The sequence below is a fragment of the Plecotus auritus genome (genome assembly GCF_963455305.1).
Source record: "Plecotus auritus genome assembly, chromosome: 3".
NCBI classification, from domain to species: domain Eukaryota; kingdom Metazoa; phylum Chordata; class Mammalia; order Chiroptera; family Vespertilionidae; genus Plecotus; species Plecotus auritus.
In genome coordinates, this window is record NC_137772.1 from 225,031,157 (window position 1) to 225,050,699 (window position 19,543).

General features: G+C 56.6%; 1 protein-coding gene across 2 annotated transcripts; it reads right to left on the bottom strand.

The window, feature by feature from the left end:
• Window positions 1–2,172: 2,172 nt before the first annotated feature.
• Window positions 2,173–7,272, bottom strand: RTL6 (retrotransposon Gag like 6). Of its 2 annotated transcripts, none has more exons than XM_080661380.1 (2): window positions 6,964–7,272; window positions 2,173–6,781 (listed from the first exon to the last, which is right to left on the bottom strand). In XM_080661380.1, the coding sequence occupies exon 2, from the start codon at window positions 6,492–6,494 to the stop codon at window positions 5,775–5,777; it is 720 nt and encodes a 239-aa protein (XP_080517506.1). In that variant the 5' UTR covers window positions 6,495–6,781; window positions 6,964–7,272; the 3' UTR covers window positions 2,173–5,774. The 2 variants fall into 2 exon arrangements, with proteins under 2 accessions (XP_080517506.1, XP_080517505.1); XM_080661379.1 differs by having other exon boundaries at window positions 6,929–7,272.
• Between the last annotated feature and the right edge of the window lie 12,271 nt (window positions 7,273–19,543).

Below are 19,543 nucleotides of genomic sequence, written 5' to 3' on the forward strand. Positions count from 1 at the left end.
AGCTCGGTAGGAACCTACGGTGATGCCCTTCCCCAGAGGAAGCTGGTGAGGTGGGGTGTGGGAGCACAGCCGAGGCCCAGCCCAGAACTGTGTTGGGGGGGGGGGGGTTTGGACAGGAGGAACATCTGACCCTCGTCTTGACACAGGACTGAGCGCAGGGAGGAGGCAGTGGTGGTGGGAAAGCTCCAGGCCGGGTGTGGGCGGAGCCGGGGCCTCGCTAAGGGAGAGGTGGATGGAGAGGAGGGTGGCACCCAGGTGCTGGCCTGGGACGCCATGGGCAGAGCCCCACTCAGTGCGGATTCCTCCGGGTCCTCTCCCACCAGGTCCCGCCCAGGCTCCTGGCCTCCAGCCTCAAACTGGGGTGGGGGGGAGGTCACAGCTCTGTACCTCCACTCTCAGGCAGAGGGGGGCCAGGCCCTTGTAAACCTCTCAGGAGCAGCCACCTGGGCCAGCAGGTGGGCCTGGTACACAGACTGCCCGCAGGACAGCAGATGGGGCAGATCTCCCCTGGGGCCCAGAGCGGCCAGTTTAGAGAGGCCCATTGCAGGGAAGCCAAGGGCAAGGCCTCGAGAGGCCGCCCCATCCTACAGGCTCCACCCAGTCCTACAGGCTCCACCCCATCCTACAGGCTCCACCCCATCCTACAGGCTCTGCCCCATCCTGCAGGCCCCGCCCCATCCTTCAGGCTCCGCCCCATCCTACAGGCTCCGCCCCATCCTGCAGGCTCCGCCCAGTCCTACAGGCTCCACCCCATCCTACAGGCTCCACCCCATCCTACAGGCTCCACCCCATCCTACAGGCTCCGCCCAGTCCTACAGGCTCTGCCCCATCCTGCAGGCTCCGCCCAGTCCTACAGGCTCTGCCCCATCCTGCAGGCTCCACCCCATACTACAGGCTCCGCCCCATCCTGCAGGCTCCGCCCAGTCCTACAGGCTCCGCCCAGTCCTACAGGCTCCACCCAGTCCTACAGGCTCCGCCCAGTCCTACAGGCTCCGCCCAGTCCTACAGGCTCTGCCCCATCCTGCAGGCTCCGCCCCATCCTGCAGGCTCCGCCCCATCCTACAGGCTCCGCCCCATCCTGCAGGCTCCGCCCCATCCTACAGGCTCCACCTAGTCCTACAGGCTCCACCCTGCGCAGCCCCACACCTGTTACCAAGATTGTGGGAAACCTTAGAATTAACTTTTCAAGTTCATCAGCTGAGAACAGCAAAGAAACCTCGAGAGGGGACCCCACTAGATAGGAACACAAATTATAAACTGACGTCACTTAAAAAGGGAGGGCCTGGGGGAAGCAGGCGGAGCACAGATCACAGAAGAGCAGGGCCTCTAAAGGTGGGAATTCCAAATGCGAAGAAGGAGACACACAGCAAGTAGGGAGGGGAGGGGTCTGTGGGCTCAGGGTGTTTGCTGAAATATCTGAGACCAAGTCCATTCACAGCCTCCCTTCCCGCCTGCAGGCCAAGTAGCTCCAGCAATGAGCGTGTGAGCTCAGAGGGAAGGGAAACCACCCAGGCCCCTCTCCTCGGCCCAGCAGCGCCCCGCAGCCACTTCGGGGTGTGGGAGGTAGACGGGTTTTCGGGTGACACTGGAACACCCTGGCCTTCCCAGTCTCGCGGGGAACAGCAGGGTCTTTCAGGGGCTACATACGTGTGATCTTGCAAGAGACCAAGTGCAGAAGCAGGGGTGCGACCCCAGCTGTCGCTCCTAAGCCAGGCATCACCGGCAAAAATGTACAGCAATGCCCCCCTTCTCAATGCTTCGTGTGGGGAAATATGCTGTTCACGTGGGCATCAGCGAGTCGTTTTTTAAATCTGTTCAAACACCCTCCGTTTTGTAAGATTATGTTCCCAAAATCGACTTTAGCAAAAGCTCTTTGGGGTCCTCAGTGACTTAACGATTCTAGGGAGTCGGGGGCCCAGGCTTGAGGACGGCCTGTTTGCCACCCAGGGGTCCCCAGCACCCCCATTTGTGCAACAACCTGACAGTGCCCCGGGGACCTGCCATGTGCCGGAGGACGGTGGCGCAGCAGTGGCACAGCGTGAACAGACGGTGGGCGGCCGGCCTGCCACACGGAGGGCACAGCGCCGGAGGGAACGGGGCGGCCAGAGACAGGAAGCTGAAACTGCGTAAAACACACCCACAAAAGCAAAAGGCCGGAAACGTGCAGCATGTGTGACACGCAACAGGTTAGTATCTTTAATACACACGAGCTCATACAACGGGTCAGACCGCAGTCCGTGAGCGCGAGGACAGACAATCCACCAGAGGAACCGCCTGCTGAGGGGGTGTGAGACCTCTGAGCACAGAGCAGAGCAAACCACACCACCAGGCTGGCTGTCACTGTCAAGGTCGCAGTGCCTCCGCCCAGTGGCAGCACCGGCTGGCCCGACGGCAGGATGCGCACGGCCGTCCTGGCTGGGGACACTCCTGAAGCCATTCTGCCCACGGGGTTCCCTTTAAGGAAGTAACGTGACGCTGGGGAAAGCGGATGCACGAGGTCCGCATCCACTTCTAAGTGAGGAGTGAGTGACAGCAGTGACAGCCGCCGGCCCCACCGCCCACCTCCCTGATGGCGCGGTACCGCCAGCCCAAAGCAAAGGGGTGCGCACACGGGAGGGAGCCAGACCAATGCCAAAGTGGCCCAGCTTCACCTTCCTCTCTCCTCTCCCTCACCTTCCCCAGTCCCCAGACCCCAGAACTGCGTTTGCCGAGACCCGGCAGGTCACCTGCTATGGAAAGGAATCAGCGACTGAAAGTGAGGAGCTGGGAACTCCCGTCTCTACGGCGCCTGTGCCGTGCCAACCGCCACCACGCGGCTGTTGGGACCCTGAGGTGACTCGGGAGACGGCAGCTGCTCGGTGGAGGGGCCCGAACCCCAGCCTCCTCCTAGCTCCCCGACCTGGCCTCCCTCCCTCCCGGAGCTCGGCCCACCCTCATGTCGCCGCCTCTCAGCTTCTGAGCTGGCGCTTCCCACGCAGGAGCCACAGGCCCGAGACCCGCGGCTGCAGGTGGAAGGCCCCTGCGAGCTCTCCCCGCCGAGCTCCGCTCACGGCCGGTGGCCCCAGCACGTGTCCCGCACCCCATCCCAGGGCCTGCCCCCAGGTACAGGCCAACCTCCCTGCAGGCCGCTCGCCGTGGGCTGCCAGGGTCCTGGTCACCCCGTGGGCGGTCTGCCCCCCGCACGGGGGGTGCGCCCCAGGAGTCCTACCTGCACTCCTCCTCATGCTCCCTCATCCCCACTCACCGGGCACCGAGGCGGTCTCTGCTTCTCCCGGAGGTCACGAAATGCTGCAGGACTTTTACTCCCAAGGTCACGCCATGTAGGCGGCCAGGAGGCCCCCGCATCTGAACCCCGCCTAGAGGATGCCGGCAGGAAACGGAGCTCACTGCCCAGGGGCTGGCGGAGACCAGGGCGCAGTGACAGCAGAGACGGGCACCACCGTGAGACGGTTCCCTGCGTGCATGAGCACCAGCTGCGGGACCCGTAACTAATCAATGCAGCCCTTCAGTCTAGAGGAAGTCTAACCCACAGCGTGTACAAAGCTGCTTCCTCCCCACCTCCTCCGACTCGACCTGCCGGCCGCCATGGCCCAGCCCTGGGTCCCCTCCTCTCTTGCTGGGGACGGGGTGTCTCCCTCTAGAGCCAGTGGGCTCCGTGTGGTTGCTTCTGTCCAGTGCGGGGTGAGCCCAGTCCCTCGCCTGCCCGTCCCCACAGCTGCAGGAAGCAGTCAGGGTCACGGATGTGCGGCAGCTTGGGCTGGGCACAGCCCGCGTACAAAGGGCCGGGTGATGGCTGGGGGCGGCCCGCGTGGCCAGCCCCCCGGCTCGCCCTGCCCTGTGAGCAGTGTGGCCGAGAGGACTGCTACAGCATGCCAACAGGATGTCTATAAACCACTCGGTAGACCCAGGGGTGCTGAGAGAGCAGGCTTCCTGCCCTGGTCCCCTGCTGGGTCTCCTACCCTGGCTGGGCCGGGCACACAGGAACCTCCAAGGTGTCTGTTACCCCCTGCGGGCGTCCTTCTCCCAGGTGCCACTGTACCCCCTCCTCTGTGGCCACCTGTACCTGGCAGATAGGCAGGAGAAAGCTGAGCACTGAGAAAGTGACGGGCACACCCTCAGAGGTGCCACCACCAGAAATCGGGGCTCCACTGTGGCACCCCATCATGCTTAATGAGCACCATGTCCCCGAGCCGCGTGGTGGGACTCAGGGCCTGTGGCCTGCGTGCAGGCAGTTGTTGAGCAGGGCAACGGGCTAACGGAGCTCAGTGAGTGGAGGCAGTGACCCACGAACACCAGCAGCCACTGGGCATCCCTGGCCTTGCCAGGCAGGGGCTGCGTCAGGCGCGGTCACTGCTCCCCGCATCACCAAAACTCTTAGGAAGTCGGATGGGCCCAGGACCCAGCCTGGGTGTCCCAAGACCTGTCTCTGGCTGGGTGCAGCGGCTGTTCTGCAGCCAGGCCAGAGCAGGGGCGGAGGAAGCCAGGGTAAGACACCCCCTGGGCCCCCACGGTCCAGGTGGCCGTGCGAATGTCAACGGAGTTTGGCTGGGACCCAAACATGGCGGAGCATCACCACCCAAGGACCTGGACAAGCGCCACTTGGCAAGTGACTTCTGGGCGCCCCGTGAGGAAGCGCGAGGCCATCCCCCACTGAGGCACGGCTGTGTCCCTCAGGCCTGCGACATGAGTGCCAGCTGCCCGTCAGTGAGGACGGGGTAGTCCACCAAGGCCTGGCCGGGTCACCAGGGCCCAGGCCCCCTTCCCGCAGTGCTCCCAGGTGCTCCCAGAAGAAGGCAGTCCAGCTAGGCGTCCATGTTTTCTTGGACAAAGACTGGGCAGCTGATGGACAGCCAGGCCTGGGGAGGCTCTGGAGACCTGGAGATGCTGTGGGGGCTGAGGGGCTGAGCTGAAGGCCACTTGTCACCTGAGTGGAGAAGGGACCAGGTGACGTGGGACGGAGGAGGGGTGACTGTGCTAGCGGCGATTCCCACTGGAGGTCCAGGGCGGCGGAATGAGCCCCCGGCGCCCAGCCCCCAGCCTGCAGAGGGTCTTGGGCACCACGCGACAGCCGAGGGAGCCGCCCGGCGGTCCAAGTCCGTCTCCTTCTTCCGCCGGCAGCTTCCAGGCCCGCGAGTCCGGTGCGGCCAGAACACCGCAGCTGAGCCAGGCACTCGGAGGGCATCCTCCAGGTCTCTCCCTTCGCCTGCATTTCCGGGCCGTCCCCGTGGCAACGGGGGGCACAGACTGCGAGGCTAGTGCAAAGTGCAGCGTGCCCCCGGAAGTGCTGGAGCCACACTCACAGCAGCGACCACTCGGCCACCAAGGACAGCGCCTGCCTGCTCCACTGGCCCTGGCAGGACTGCGGTCACTCAGGGGTGGGAGGCCGGGCTCCCCTGTCCAGGTCCCCACCAGCCTGGCCCAGGTGCCTTCTGTCAGTGAGAACAGGCCGCCAGGTGGGGAGCATCTGTGCATGTCAGGCTGGAAGGGGTCGGTGGGCCGGAGCATGAAGTGGAGGCCCCGTGACAGTAGCTGAGCTGTGGTCACGGAGGAGCTGGCATTGCAAGCATGAGGGGAAGCATGCACCGAGGCTGGGGACACAGCTAGCACACATACAAGGAAGGGAGGGGTGCCCGAGCGCCCAAGGGGGTGAAGAGGGAGATGTCTGGAGAGGCAGGCAGGGAGTCTTCTACAAGGCAGGCTGTAGGGACACTTCCGCGCGCAAAGGGCGCTGCTACCGAGTGCGTTTGCCGATGCAACCACGACGCTGGCGGCTCTTAAAGGTTCCGAGCTCGGGTGGGCAGGGCTGGCGCAGGACTAGTCCCATTGGAGGCAGGGTGCACAGGGCAGGGGCCCGTGCCCGCGGCGGCCAGCTGGCGGCACAGCACCTGCCGCTCCCGCACCGCCCGATTGGAGGCAGAAGTCTTCCTGATCTGGGCGCGCCGCGCGTGCCGCAGCGGAGACTTGTAGGTTCTCCGCAGCTCCGCCAGGAACCCCTGGTAGTTATTCCGCAGGGGGCTGTCGGGTTGCATGTGGGGGATGGCCCACTTCTCCGCCTCCCCCGTCAGCCGCGACACTAGGAACGCCACCCGCTCGGCTTCGCCGGGGAAGCGGGAGGCCTGGAAGATCATGAACCTGTCCATCTGCATCAAGAACCCCGCGAGCTGGCCCGGGTCTCCCGAGAAAGGCTCGGGCAGAGAGGTGGGCGGCGTGGTCATGGGTCGGGTCCCATTGGAGGTCATTGCTGAGATGGGTGGGGTGATCTGCAGCGCCCCCGGAATCCGAGCCCTGGTGCGTAACAAGGTCAGCTCCGCCATCACGCTCTCCAGCATGTTGCTGAGGTTCGCCTTCTCGGCCCGCAGTGTGGAGGCCTCCCGCCTCAGCGCCGAATTGGTGAGGCGCAGGGAGGTCAGGGTGTCGATGACGTCATCCATTTGGGCATTGGTAGCGGCTGCAGGGGCTGGGATCTCAGCTTTTGACGTCTGGGGTTGGACCATGTTGGCAGAGGTCCAACCTGGATGGGTGGGAGAAGGGCCTCGGTTTGGGTAACCGGCACCTGAGGAACTGTGATGCTGAAACTGGGTAAACCCAGACAGGAATGCGGGAACAGGTGGGGTTCAAGACCCGGAGTGAAGGCAGGGCGGATGGATCCAGCCAGAGGTGAGCGCACCGCGGCCAGGCAGGTGGTGCAGGCCTCGGGGATCCCCGATTCCGGGTCGGCTCCTTTATCGCGGACCTCACTAGGCCTGGCGCACTGCACAAGAGGTTGGACTTGTTCTGCGGCCTGAAGGGTGAAAAAATGTTTTTTAAAAGGTTTCCATTGCAGAAAAGGGGGTGGGAGCAGGGGACGCGGCGTGGGAGGTGCAAAGAGCCGGCGGCGGGGCGGGCGCGGGGCCGGGCCCACCTGGGACAGAACAAAGGGCGGACGCACCTGCGGCGGAGCTGGGCCGGGCGGCGGGTGCGTACCTGGGTCTCCGTGGTTCCTCCGCGGCGCAGTCTGCCGCGCGGGCCGCAGCCGAGATGGCGCGATCCGGGGACGCGGGCAGGCCGATGAGTCACGGCGGCCTCAGGCCACCGCCGGAACTGCTTCCCGGTCAGGTCAGGCCAGGGCGGCCGCGGCGGCGGGAGGCGGGCGCCCGCGGGCGGGAGCGCGCGCGGGGCCGGGGTCGCAGTGGAGGGCGGGTCGCGGCGCGACCTGGGTGCGGGCGGGGCCGACGCGGCGGCAAGCGGGCCTCACACAGGCCCCACTGGTTGCCATGGAGACCGCCCGCCCGCTCGCGGCGGCGGCCGAGGCCCCGCCCCGGAAGTTCCTGGCACAGTCCCGCCTCCCGGGGAACTGCAGCAGCCAATCAGTGGTGGCTGTGAGTACTGTTACTTGTTACAGTAGGTGCGTTCTTCCTTTTCTCTTATTCTCCCCGGGACTGTTTGCAAAGCTCTTCTGTACGTTGTAATTATTTTTTAATGAAGATTGCTTTTCCCAGTGTACCCCGAGTGCAAGTTCAATGTACCACCTAGTCATTGTGAATTTTGATGTCGGAAAAGTCTAAAATAAATTGTTCATATTGCCTGCAGAGAACAAATAGTAACATTTAATTGTTTTTTAATTCTCACCCGAGAACATGCTTAGAGAGAGGAAGGGAGGGAGAGCGAGAGAGGGAAACATCGGTGTGAGAGAAAAACATCCATTGGTCGCCTTCCCTACGTGCCACAACCGGGGATCGAACCCGCAACCCGGATGTGTGCCCTGACCAGGAATCAAACCGGCAACCTTTGGGAGCCCCAGGCCGACGCTCAACCAACTAAGCCACTCCTGGGCCCCGTCATTTTTAAAAGCCATTTCGATTACACTAATTTCTGCACCTTCTGGGCTGTTTCATGCCCTAATAATGCACTGAATTTGGAGCTTTTCCCTTAAAGACTTCAAAGGCCTGGCTTTCCAATAGTGCCCCGGCAGTGTGTACCAGGATTTATGGAGCCATGCCCCTCTTGATGAATACCTTATTTTCCGCATGGAAGTTTCATAAACCATGTTTGTCTATAAATACCGGCCCCTTTCCCGCCTGTTTCTCTAGGGTAAACCCCAAGGGGGGAATGACTGGGCCAAAGAGCGTGAGCAGTTTGACTCGGGACCTTGATGCCTCTCCCACTCGACCTTGGGCCGAGCTGCTTCGCCTCGCCAGTTCCAGGCTGGGGCTTGGCTGGGGAGAGGGACGCCCGCCAGGCCAGTCGGTTGCGGACACAGCTCAAGGAGGTGGTGACCGCTGGCAGCCACCACCCCTCCGACAGGCTTAGGGCAGAGTGAGCTTCACTCATGACGTGACTGTCTTTGCTTCCGTAAAATGGAAATTAGGACATGAGGGTGTGCGTACTTGCGGAGCAGCTGTCCTTTCGACTCTGTACCCCAGTGTGCCAAAGGATGCATGTTTTTATTTTGTTGTTTCTTAAATATATTTTTTATTTATTTCAGAGAGAAAGGGAGAGAGAGATAGAAACATCGATGATGCGAGAGAAACATTGACCAGCTGTCTCCTATACACCGCCCCCCCCCCCACTGGGATTGAGCCCCCAACCCAGGCATGTGCCCTGACTGGGAATCAAACCTTGACCTCCTGGTTTATAGGTCGATGCTCAACCACGGAGCCACACAGACCGGGTGGATGCATGTTTTATGACCAGTGACAACTTCTGAGGCATAAGGCAAGAGAGGAAAGAAAGGGGACCTTGTTTCTTTAAACTGCCTCCACAAAGTCTCTCAGATCAGGTGGGGGCAGGGGCTGCGTTAACCTTGACTGTGATCAATGACTGAAGAAATTGGCCTGGGTCCCTCTGCTCCTCCCACTTCTTCCAAACACACAGGATCCCTGCCCATTCCTGTAAGTCATCCATTCGTCTCTCTGCCCTCGGTGCCAGAGTCACACCACCCCAGATCCCAGATGCTGTGCACATGACCAACGTGTCTGCCGAAATTCCAGGAGTGGTTGACTCTGTGTCTTGAATTCCGTGGTGCACTGAATATAAGGTGCACCACAATCTCAGAAATGGTAAAACATGAGTTTGAAAAATATATATTCTTGTATTTCACTTTATTTTGTTCCAAATAGGATATAAAGTGGCGAGGCATAAAAATAGAGCAAAATTAACACCTTTTTTTAAATGAGAAAAACAGAGTATTTGGCTTCTGATCCCGATGATCTGTGATTCATGCTCTGAGGCTCCCCTCTGCCGCCGATGCGGAACAGCGATAAGCTACAGCGACAGGAGCCGACGGAGTGCAAACACCGGATAAACCCACTGTGGCCCAGAGCACAAGCTGCCCGGCATTGACAGAGCCGCGGCCTGCCGGGCGTAACGGACAGAGGCTGGGAAGAGCCAGGCTTCCCACTGAAGCCAGGGGAGAGGGGATCACCCCTCTATCAGGAAGTGTTATGCCCAGATTTCGTGATCCCCAAAGACCACCAGGGAGCCGAGTCCGATGCAAAAGCAAAGAGCCTTTATTCGAGCTAGCTCGAGCTCAGTCCCACACACACACACACCGGCGCAGCAGCGAGGTGGAGAGAGAGAGAGAGCTTCAACAGGACAAAGGTTTTATAGGGGTCTGGGGCAGGGGGAGGGTCCCCTGAGTTGGCTGACCCCGATTGGTCAGTTCCAGGTCACCTGAAGGGACTAGCAAGGCTGTCCCCTACCCACACAGCTTTCCCAGGCTTGTTTGGATGGCGGTTATCAGTAGAATGAGAGCAACCTTTCATAGCTTACCAAGAAGTCTGTAACTATTTACTGAGATTTGCTGTACTGAGAATTTGTCCTTCTGCTCTGTCTCTCCCTTAGAGATTAAGAGGAACAAAGAATACATTCCTCTTGACAGACCTCCTAGTCAGTGTTCTGTGCACAAAAGGCATTACGCAGTTAATAAACGTGCTGCAGTCTCTTGATGATCTGTAGTCCTCCCGATCCCGCTCTCCTGTCTTTCTTTCTTTTCTCAACCCCCACCTCCCTACCTCAGCCCGGTTCAATCTGCCAGGCTGGCCCTGGCACCTGATGGGTGAAGGAGCATGCTACGGCATAGCCCAGTTTGGGCCTAGCTGCTTTCTTGTAGTTTTTCTCGGAAGGGAGGTTATTCTGGGGACAGGAGGAAGGGCCTAGCACAGAAATGGAGCCTCTGCCCTTTCAGAAGGAGCCTGAGAAATCCGTTTCCCCGTCTCAGGGAGCAACAGCTTCTGCGAGGTGTGGCCCTGGGACAAGGGGGAGCACATACAACCTCACGAATCTCGTGGCCCTGGCTTGACAAGTGGACCCCAAAGGGCCAGGAAGTGTGAGGCCTGGCCGCCAACAGAAAGCATGTTCGGTACTGCAGACCAGGCATCGCTGGACAGCCCCAAACTGTAGATAGAGTGGTGGTGATACAGAGAGAGAGAGAGAGAGAGAGAGAGAGAGAGAGAGAGAGAGAGAGAGAGAGAGAGAGAGAGAAATGTGAAAGACGGTCTTTTCCCAAAAAGGAGCCTAAAAAGTCGCAACTCTGAAGTCCATGAAGACGTCTAATGCTAAGAAGAATGGCCACCCACGTCAATAATTGTAACAGGAATTCACTCCAATGACATTAACGTAATAGGACAGTCAGGAGTAAAAGGCTTTAAAGGAAGCAGACGTCGGATCTTCCGTGGGATTGATGAAGGAATAACATCTCTGGAAAGAGCAGACATGGGGGAGGGGGTCTGACATGTCAGCAGGTAAGGTGGCTGTGCATAGTGCGTCTGAGGGGGAAGGACAGGACACGCCCATCTCCAGGGGATGGGGGAGTGCGCGCCTCCCCACCCTCCCAGCAAAGCACAACTGAAGACAGCTTTTTATTTTTTAAAAAATATATTTTATTGATTTTTTACAGAGAGGAAGGGAGAGGGAGAGAGAGTTAGAAACATCGATGAGAGAGAAACATTGATCAGCTGCCTCCTGCACACCCCCTTCTGGGGATGTGCCCGCAACCAAGGTACGTGCCCTTGGCCGGAATCGAAGCCAGGACCTTTCAGTCCGCAGGCCGACGCTCTATCCCCTGAGCCAAACCGGTCAGGGCAAGACAGCTTTTTAAAAAGCCTCGAAAAGGCGGAGAGTGAACGGCAGGCTGGCTCGGCTGCTCAGTACCCAAGGAAGGACACCCTGGGAATCCCTTGAGTATTCTCTTGTGTCCTATTATCTCAGACTGAAAGCTGAATAAACCAGCAACCTGGACATGCCAATGAATGCAGACAAAAAGGGCCCCCCCCCCCCAAAAAAAAAGCGTGCTCAATCCAGCCAAAGAACCGGGAACGGAACAGCCTAAGATAGAAAACGTCCAGACGATAACCACTCCAGCCAAACCCCACCAGCATGCCAACACAAGCCTAGGCGGCAACATAGACTCGCACCCCTGCCAGCTAAAATGGGGTACTGCGCCCCCTGCCCCTGCTGGGGTGGGAGGAGAGAAGGCCAAACACTTCCCAAATGTGATTGACTACGCTAACCTGCACATCTGAGAGGCTCACAACTCCAAGCAGGATAAAAATCAAACAGGTAGATCAAGCATGTCAAACTCGCGGCCCACAACGAATATTTTTGCGGCCCAGCCAGTGTAACGGATGTAAGAAACGTTTTAATAAAAATTTCGTGACTTAATTTTCACAATATCCTGTTACACATCATTATTAATGACAAACTACAACCTTCGCTAATGACTGATGACTATAACCGTGTTGCATTCATTTTCCTTACGCGCCTTACGCGCAGGCGCACCATTTCCCTCCACTAACACCAGCAGCGAATATTTTAGCAGCCGATGGCCACGTCATTAGTCCGGGACTGACTTGTTTGGTGTGCACAACAGGAAATATTTCGCTTTCAGAGAACAAGAAAAATAGGTTTATTTGCATAACACTTATTAATTTGTGCAGTTATTCAGTGTCCAGTAAGTTAATGTTCAAGAAAAAATATTAATTTTTATTAAAATGTTCTATTATTTTATGTTAATGATGACTCCTTTATTTCAGTCCTTCGTATTCAGCATGTCTCTATCGAAATAAGCCTACATTTCTATGAAAATGGAAGCTTTTGCCGAAACCAGTTTGGCTCAGTGGATAGAGCGTTGGCCTGCGGACTGAGAGGTCCCGGGTTCGATTCCGGTCGGGGGCACGTGCCTTGGTTGCAGGCACATCCCCAGTGGGAGGTGTGCAGGAGGCAGCTGATGGATGTTTCTCTCTCATCGATGTTTCTAACTCTCTATCCCTCTCCTTCCTCTCTGTAAAAAAATCAATAAAATATATTTTTAAAAAAAGAAAAGAAAATGGAAGCTTTTGTGTTTTTGCTGTCCACATAAACTTAAAATAAACCTTGTTTATTTGGCCCGTGTTAGCCTTTGAGTTTGATATGCTTGATGCAGATGCATCATAAGCAACATCTGAAAAGTCAGAGACAAAGAGAATGTTGAAAGCAGCAGGAGAGAAGCAAGTGATCATGTATAAAGTGTTATCGGTAAAATTAATAGCTGGTTTCTCATCAGGAAGTCAGAAGGCAGTGTGAGGACAGAGTCAATGTACTGAAAGAAAAAGACTAACCAAGAATTCTATATCCAGCAAAACTATCTCTCAAAAAAGTGAAAGAAAAATGAGGATATTCCCAGGTATATAAAGCTGGAGAGCATTTATCACTAGCAGACCTGTCCCTACAAAACATAATCGCGGTCTTCCAGGTGAAATGAAAGAGCATTAGGCAGTAACTGGAATTCATACAAAGAATAAAGCACATCAGTAAAGGTACTAACGAATTCAACACAGCAAACAGCCCACCTGGAAAATGGCCAGGAGGATGTACAGAGGTGGGCAAAAGTAGGCTGACAGTTGTGAGAACATGAAACACAGTTCATTCTTGTTTAATTATTGTATCATTATTGATTAGTTATTGATTAATTTTTGTATCATTTCCCATAGGTACAACTCTAAACCTCCTTTGCCCACCTCTGCACAGATGGCAAATAAGCACAGGAAAACATGTTTGCCATCATTAGCCATGAGGGAAATGGAAACTAAAACCATCGTGAGAGATCAGGAAGCATTTCAGAATGGCCAAAACAGAAAATAGCGGCAGCACCAGAGGAGGCAGACAGCGGGAGACGTTGCCGATGGGAGCGCGTCACGTCACAGCCACCCCGGAGAGCAGCCTGGCGGGTTCTGACACACCAAGCCCGCAGCTCAACCACTGCATGTGTCCCCAAGCAATGCAGACAAGGAGGCGCTGGGGTGGAAGAGAGCGTGTGGCTGTAACAGGGCCCTGGGCCTCTTCTGTGGCTACACCGACGCCAGGGGCCTGGTGGTGGGGTGCACGATGGCTTCGCAAGATGTTTCCATCGAGGGAAGCTGAGTAAAGGGACAGCAGGTCCATCTGTAGTATTTCTTACAACTGCATGAGCGGGGGCCTTAGTGGGAGGGTGTCACTGAGATTGCGTTGGGGGGGGGGCACCTTTCTGTTAACGCTAAGTGGGGTAGCAGGCTTAATGCCACACGTTGAGCACCATTTAATGCTGGTGGCTCTTGATCCGGCATCTAGAAGGGTTCAGGAAACCTGGAGAGGGCTGTGCGTAAATTAAATAAGAGTCCAGAGACGAAACATAATTTTGAAAGGCATTATGGCGGGGGGGGGGGGGGGGGGGGCGCGGGCAGAGGAGCTTGGCTGAGGAAACCAAGTACTCCTTGTCTCAGCACCCCTTGCTTTTTATTAACACAATTAGTCCTAAGGCAAGGTGGAGACATACACATCAAAGGGTAGGGTTTCCTCTACAGAGTCCATTGTCAGATTGGGGGATTGCCTTTGGCTGTTCAGGTGTTCGGCCAACAGGAGGCAATAACATGTAGATTAAGAGGCCCTGAGCTATCGGGCAGCAAGCAATCAATTTATGTATCCTTTTCAGATTTGGGGAAATGCCCTCAGCCATTCTCCCGGTGATTCAGCCCTTGGTGACATGCTGAAATTGGCTTCTGGCACAGGCTCACTCTGGCTGTGATTCCGGAGTTCCGGGGAGAGGTCCAGGGGGGAGTCAGCAGTAGGCATGTGGTATTTAAAGCTAGGAAGATGGCGTACCAGAGAGGACAGGGTCAAGAACTGTGGGTAGGAAGGGGGAGGGGCCTGCCGAAGAGCCAAGGGCAGCAGGAAACTGGAACCTGGGACGCGAAGAGCCGGCCCCAGGGAGGAGGTGGCCGTCCGTGGCGGAGCCTTCACACGGGCAGGGTCGCTGTTCAAACTGGGATGCTTCTGAGAGCAGAACAAGTAGCTGACGACGATCACAAGAACGCAGCCTCGGAAACATGGTCACGGCCCGCAAAGTCGTATTGTGCTGGTGGGCCTGCAACCGTGGCCAGGCTGCCGGGATTTTCTAAACGCTTTTCCCCTCAAACATGGTCTTACTAGTCTTCCTTTCTCGTAAATTTAAATCTGTTGACATTCTCTTCCTTTTTAAAAAATATTGATTGATTGATTGATTTTTTTAAGAGAGAGAGAGAAACATTGATGTGAGAGAGAAACACCGATCAGCTGCCTCCCACACAGACCCCGACCGAGGATCAAGCCCGTGATCGGGGCGTGTGCCCTGACCTGGCCTCGAACTGGTGACCTCTCAGTGCACGGGGTAACACTCAACCAACCGAGCCGCGCTGGCCAGGGCTCTGCTGACATCGTCCATGTTTTAGAGAAAACCGAAGAAGAACAAAGCAATACTCAGAGAGACGGAGTTACGTTTATTACGCGCGGGTCCAGAGGAAAACGTCTCTTAAATTCTGGGCCCCAACATGCAGGAATTTTCCCCATTTATATGTTTTTACCTTCTTTGTCTCCCTAATATGGGGTGTTTCCAGCCCCTTTTGCAAATTCTTTTTTTTTAAAAAAATATATTGTATTGATATTTTACAGAGAGGAAGGGAGAGGGATAGAGAGCTAGAAACATCGATGAGAGAGAAACATCGATCAGCTGCCTCCTGCGCACACCTCCCACTGGGGATGTGCCCGCAACCAAGGTACATGCCCTTGACCAGAATCGAACCCGGGACCCTTCAGTCCGCAGGCCGACGCTCTATCCACTGAGCCAAACCGGTTTCGGCGCCTTTTGCAAATTCTTAAAGAGCCCGTGTGTGCCGGGGCCTGGAGACCTCAACCAGAGGCCTGGCCTGGCGCCAGCACTGATAACCTTGTCTGGGGAAGGTTTCATGGCCTCTCTGAAGTGGGAGTAGTCTTAGCAAGCAAGAATGTACAGAAGCCAAAGAGCAGGGTCAAAATTTCAAACAGCAGTATTTATATAAGATGGATGCTTCAAATGAACTCTTCTTTATGGTCCATATTTTAGTTGAGAAATACTCTTCCTACAGGGACCAAGGAACCAGGAAAAAAAAAAAAAACTGGTAAATGGAGCACTTTCTCAATTCCGTGTTTTTGTATTGAAACGTGTAACTATTCCAGCTCAGATATCTCCATGGTGTCAGTCAATTCTACTCCATTCCGGGTACTGTTCCCGGACAAATATTTTTATAAGCAAAAGCGTATCCCCCTCAAAATTTGTCTCTGATTGCTTTGAATGTTCCATCCAATTTAGATGCTGCGAAATTGTGGGCCTTCTGGGTTTCTTCCCATTCCAATGCAGCATATAAATTTTATCTAATTAAACGAGGAACCTCATCAAAAAGCTCTTCCCACATGCTGAGCTGTTCCAAAAGCAATTACGGGATTTGCACGTCAGACCTCAAGCCCCCCTGGAGCCCTCGACCCTCAGTTCCTGCTCCTCCCTTGCTTTCCTGGGGGTGGATGTCAGCATTTCCCTGTTAGCAAGGATAGTGTCGGATAACGAGGGTTCCCTACATCTTCAAAGCTCAGGGTCCCTGGCACTCACACACTTTGATTAAAGATTTCTAACAGTCTTTGAACCCAATGCAACAAAAACTTAGAGGATTCCCTTACAAAAGTTCAATCCCTCCCCCAGGGCATGGGGTAGGTCTTCAAGGGCCCCGGCATGGGAGGGTCCAACGAACTGACTACAGCAAAGACCAAAGGACATACCAGGAACCTGAAGTCTATTTTTGAATGCAACATCAGCCTTCTCACAGCCATGTCTGTGGCCTCATTTCCCCGACTATGTACATACACTAATATTTTTAAAATATATTTTTACTGATTTCAGAGAGGAAGGGAGAGGGAGAGAGAGAGACATCCATGATGAGAAAGAATCACGGATCGGCTGCCTCCTGCATAGCCCACACTGGGGATCGAGCCCGCCACCCGGGCATGTGCCCTGACCAGGCATTGACCCGCTGAGCCACACCAGCCAGGCTTTGTACCAATACTTGTCCCCGTTGACAACGCCAGCGTGTCCTTTGACAGAGCGTCACCGAAGATTCGCAGGGCAGTGTGGAGGGCGCGCTGCCGCAGCCACGCCCGGCGTCTTACTTTAGCGGGGACGTGGCTTTTGCGAGGTCACCGTTGTGAGTTGTGACACTGGGCTCCCCTCGTGCACCTGGGACTGAGCGTGCCTCTGTTTTCTCCCAGGACCCCGACGGGTAGCGATCCTTTGGGAAACAATTTGGCACCGATGAAGAAAGGTGAACCTGGGCAGGGCTGAGTCTCCCCCCCCCCCCCCGAACCTCACGCACACGTGCCCTGAACACCTGTGTAAGGCTGGTCATAGGATAAAGGCTGCGTTGCTGTGAACAACACACATCCGGCACAGAAGGCTGGATACGTCGCAGGAATTCCCGACTGGAGCTTGCAGCACGGTCGCCCGGGAAGGCTGGCCCACGCCAGGTTCATTTCCTAGGTCTGGGGGGGGGGGGGGGGGGCCGCAGAGGTTGCATGTCTAGCAAGGTCTCAGGTGACACCGACGCTGCCCGTCGGGGGACCCCACTTTGAGAACTGCTCCTGCAGAACAAGGAAAAGGCGTGAGCTACGCCCCCTGGGACGCGCCCTCCAAGATGACGAATGAAGGCCCAGAGGACACGCTGAGTCATCTGTCACGGCGTTCAATACAGGGGAGACGAAACTGTGTTTCTTAGGGGTGTGCGGAGGCGGTAACTGCTAAGAGAAGCGAGGCAATTATTACTGCGAGTTTCAGATTCGCGACCACCTCCAGGCAGGGAGAGGGTTCATCGTAACGAACAGACACGCGCAGCCTTCTAGACCTCAGGCGGCGGGGCAGCTCGTGATCTGGGTAGTAATTTCACAGGCGTGGCCCTTAGCAGCTATTTAATAAATTACACATCTGCCCTAACTGGTTTGGCTCAGTGGATGGAGCGTCGGCCTGCAGACTGAAGGGTCCCGGGTTCGATTCCGGTCAAGGGCATGTACCTTGGTTGCGGGCACATCCCCAGTAGGGAGTGTGCAGGAGGCAGCTGGTCGATGTTTCGCTCTCATCGATGTTTCTAACTCTCTCTCCCTCTCTCTTCCTCTCTGTAAAAATATCAATAAAACATATTTTTTAAAATAAATAAATAAATAAATTACGCACCGATGTTTTGTGTTCCTGCCTGTGTGTGGGTTATAGTTCAGAATCAATGCTTTAAAAAGACAAGAGAACCTGGGCAGAGAGAGCGTGGGAGGAGGGAGACGGGACGGGAGAGAGCGGGCCTGGGCAGTGACTCCTGTGCCCCTGGCTGAGGCCAGGTCCTCCCCCTGGGCTTCCACCTCCTCCTGCTGAGGCCCCGCCCCAGCTCCCGGTCCTCATTCTGTCCTGTCCGCCCCCCCCCTTCCCCGTTCTCTCACGTCACCCGTGTTCCGTTCCCAGGGGATTGGTCGCATCAGTACAAATAACGTGATTGCTCCGTCACGTAAAACATCTCAGGAGCAAACCCCTCCGGCCACTGCGCACACTCCCCTTGTTTTTACTGTCACAACAAACCTTGCTGACATCGGGGGACACCGCTCAGTTCACAGGAGGGAGGAAGGTTACTGGCTGAGCGGAGACTAGGTACGTAGGGAGAGGACAAGAGATTTCTTTAAGTCCAACCTCACAGGCAGTCCAGAAACGGCAGGCTCAGTCCACAGCGGATCGCCACGTTTCCGCTGTCTCCGCGTGTTCTCGGGGTCCTCCCCTCAATGCTGCTCTCACGGAGTGAACACGGCTCGGAGAATCAAGTCCTGGACAGTTCCTCTCACTGAACACGGGGGTCCTTGCCCCACGCCATCACCACTTCCCTAAGTGCTCCTGCCCGATTGTCTTCTCTCCTCACCTCGAACCCTCTGAGAGCATCCTCTCGCTTACTGATCCCTTCCACTCAGGCACCTGTCAGGTCCCCGTCCGGAAGGTGAGGCTTTACCTCCCGGTCCTGGTTGCAAACACGGGATCACACCTCTCTCTCTCTCTCTCTCTCACACACACATTGCACACATATCTCATACACACACCTCACACACATGCACACACCTCACACAGCACATACACACACACACATGCACACACACCTCGCACACACACATGGCACACATATCTCACACACACCTCACACACATGCACACACACCTCACACACACATCGCACACAGCCGCACACACACACGGCATACATATCTCACACACACCTCACACTCATGCACACATACCTCACACACATGCACACAAACCTCACACACCACATACACGTGCACGCACACCTTACACACAGCACATACACACATGTGAACACCTCACACTCATGCACATACCTCACACACATGCACACTGCACACGCCACACACATATGCACACGCCAACACACATGTGCGCACACACTGGCTTCCCTTCCCCCGTCCCAGGACGCTGTGTCATCACTGAGGTTTGATCGATGTGCAGCGCCCACCTCCCTTCCTGCTCCCGGACCTCGTTCCCGCCGCCTCTTCCCTGCCGGCTCGTCCTTGCGGATGGATGGCTTTCTAACAACCACATTTGTTAGTGTCACGCGGGGGGCTGCGAGGGGGGAGGGAGGGAGTGTGTCCGCAGCCCCCCTTGGGCAGCCTCATCTCCATCCCAACGTAGTCATCGATTTGCATCCTGCTTACTGTGCACACAGGTTCCCACAGTCCTGGGACAGGGCACGTTTCAAAGCACCAGTGTTTCTGGGATGAGGGGGTTCCCTGACAATCGGTGTCAAAGATCCGGCCGGTCCCCAGGCCTCGGGTGGGCAGAGGGGGGCCAGCTCTCACTGCCCGGGGTCTGAGGGCCGGGGGTGGGAGTTCCATGTCAGAACCTGGAGGGGTCGGCCCCCTGCTGGGGTGGCCTCAGCCTGTGCGGGTGTCTGCCCCCGTGTCACCTCAGTGCCTCGGTGGACGATGGCAGCACCACAAGCCCGTAACTTGCACCTACATGGGCCCCTGACTTCCGGGCAACTTTTCCCATAAAGTGAGAGGAAACGCTGCCCGTTTCACTGTTTCCCCCGCTCCTCGTGGGCCCCCGACGTGTGGGGGCCGTTCCCATGGCAGGCTCTCCGTTCTCAGCGGGCACTGTCGGGGGCCCACAGCGCACCTCAGCTCTGACACCGCCTGCCTGGGGGAGTGTCAGACCCCACGGGCCAACACGGGGC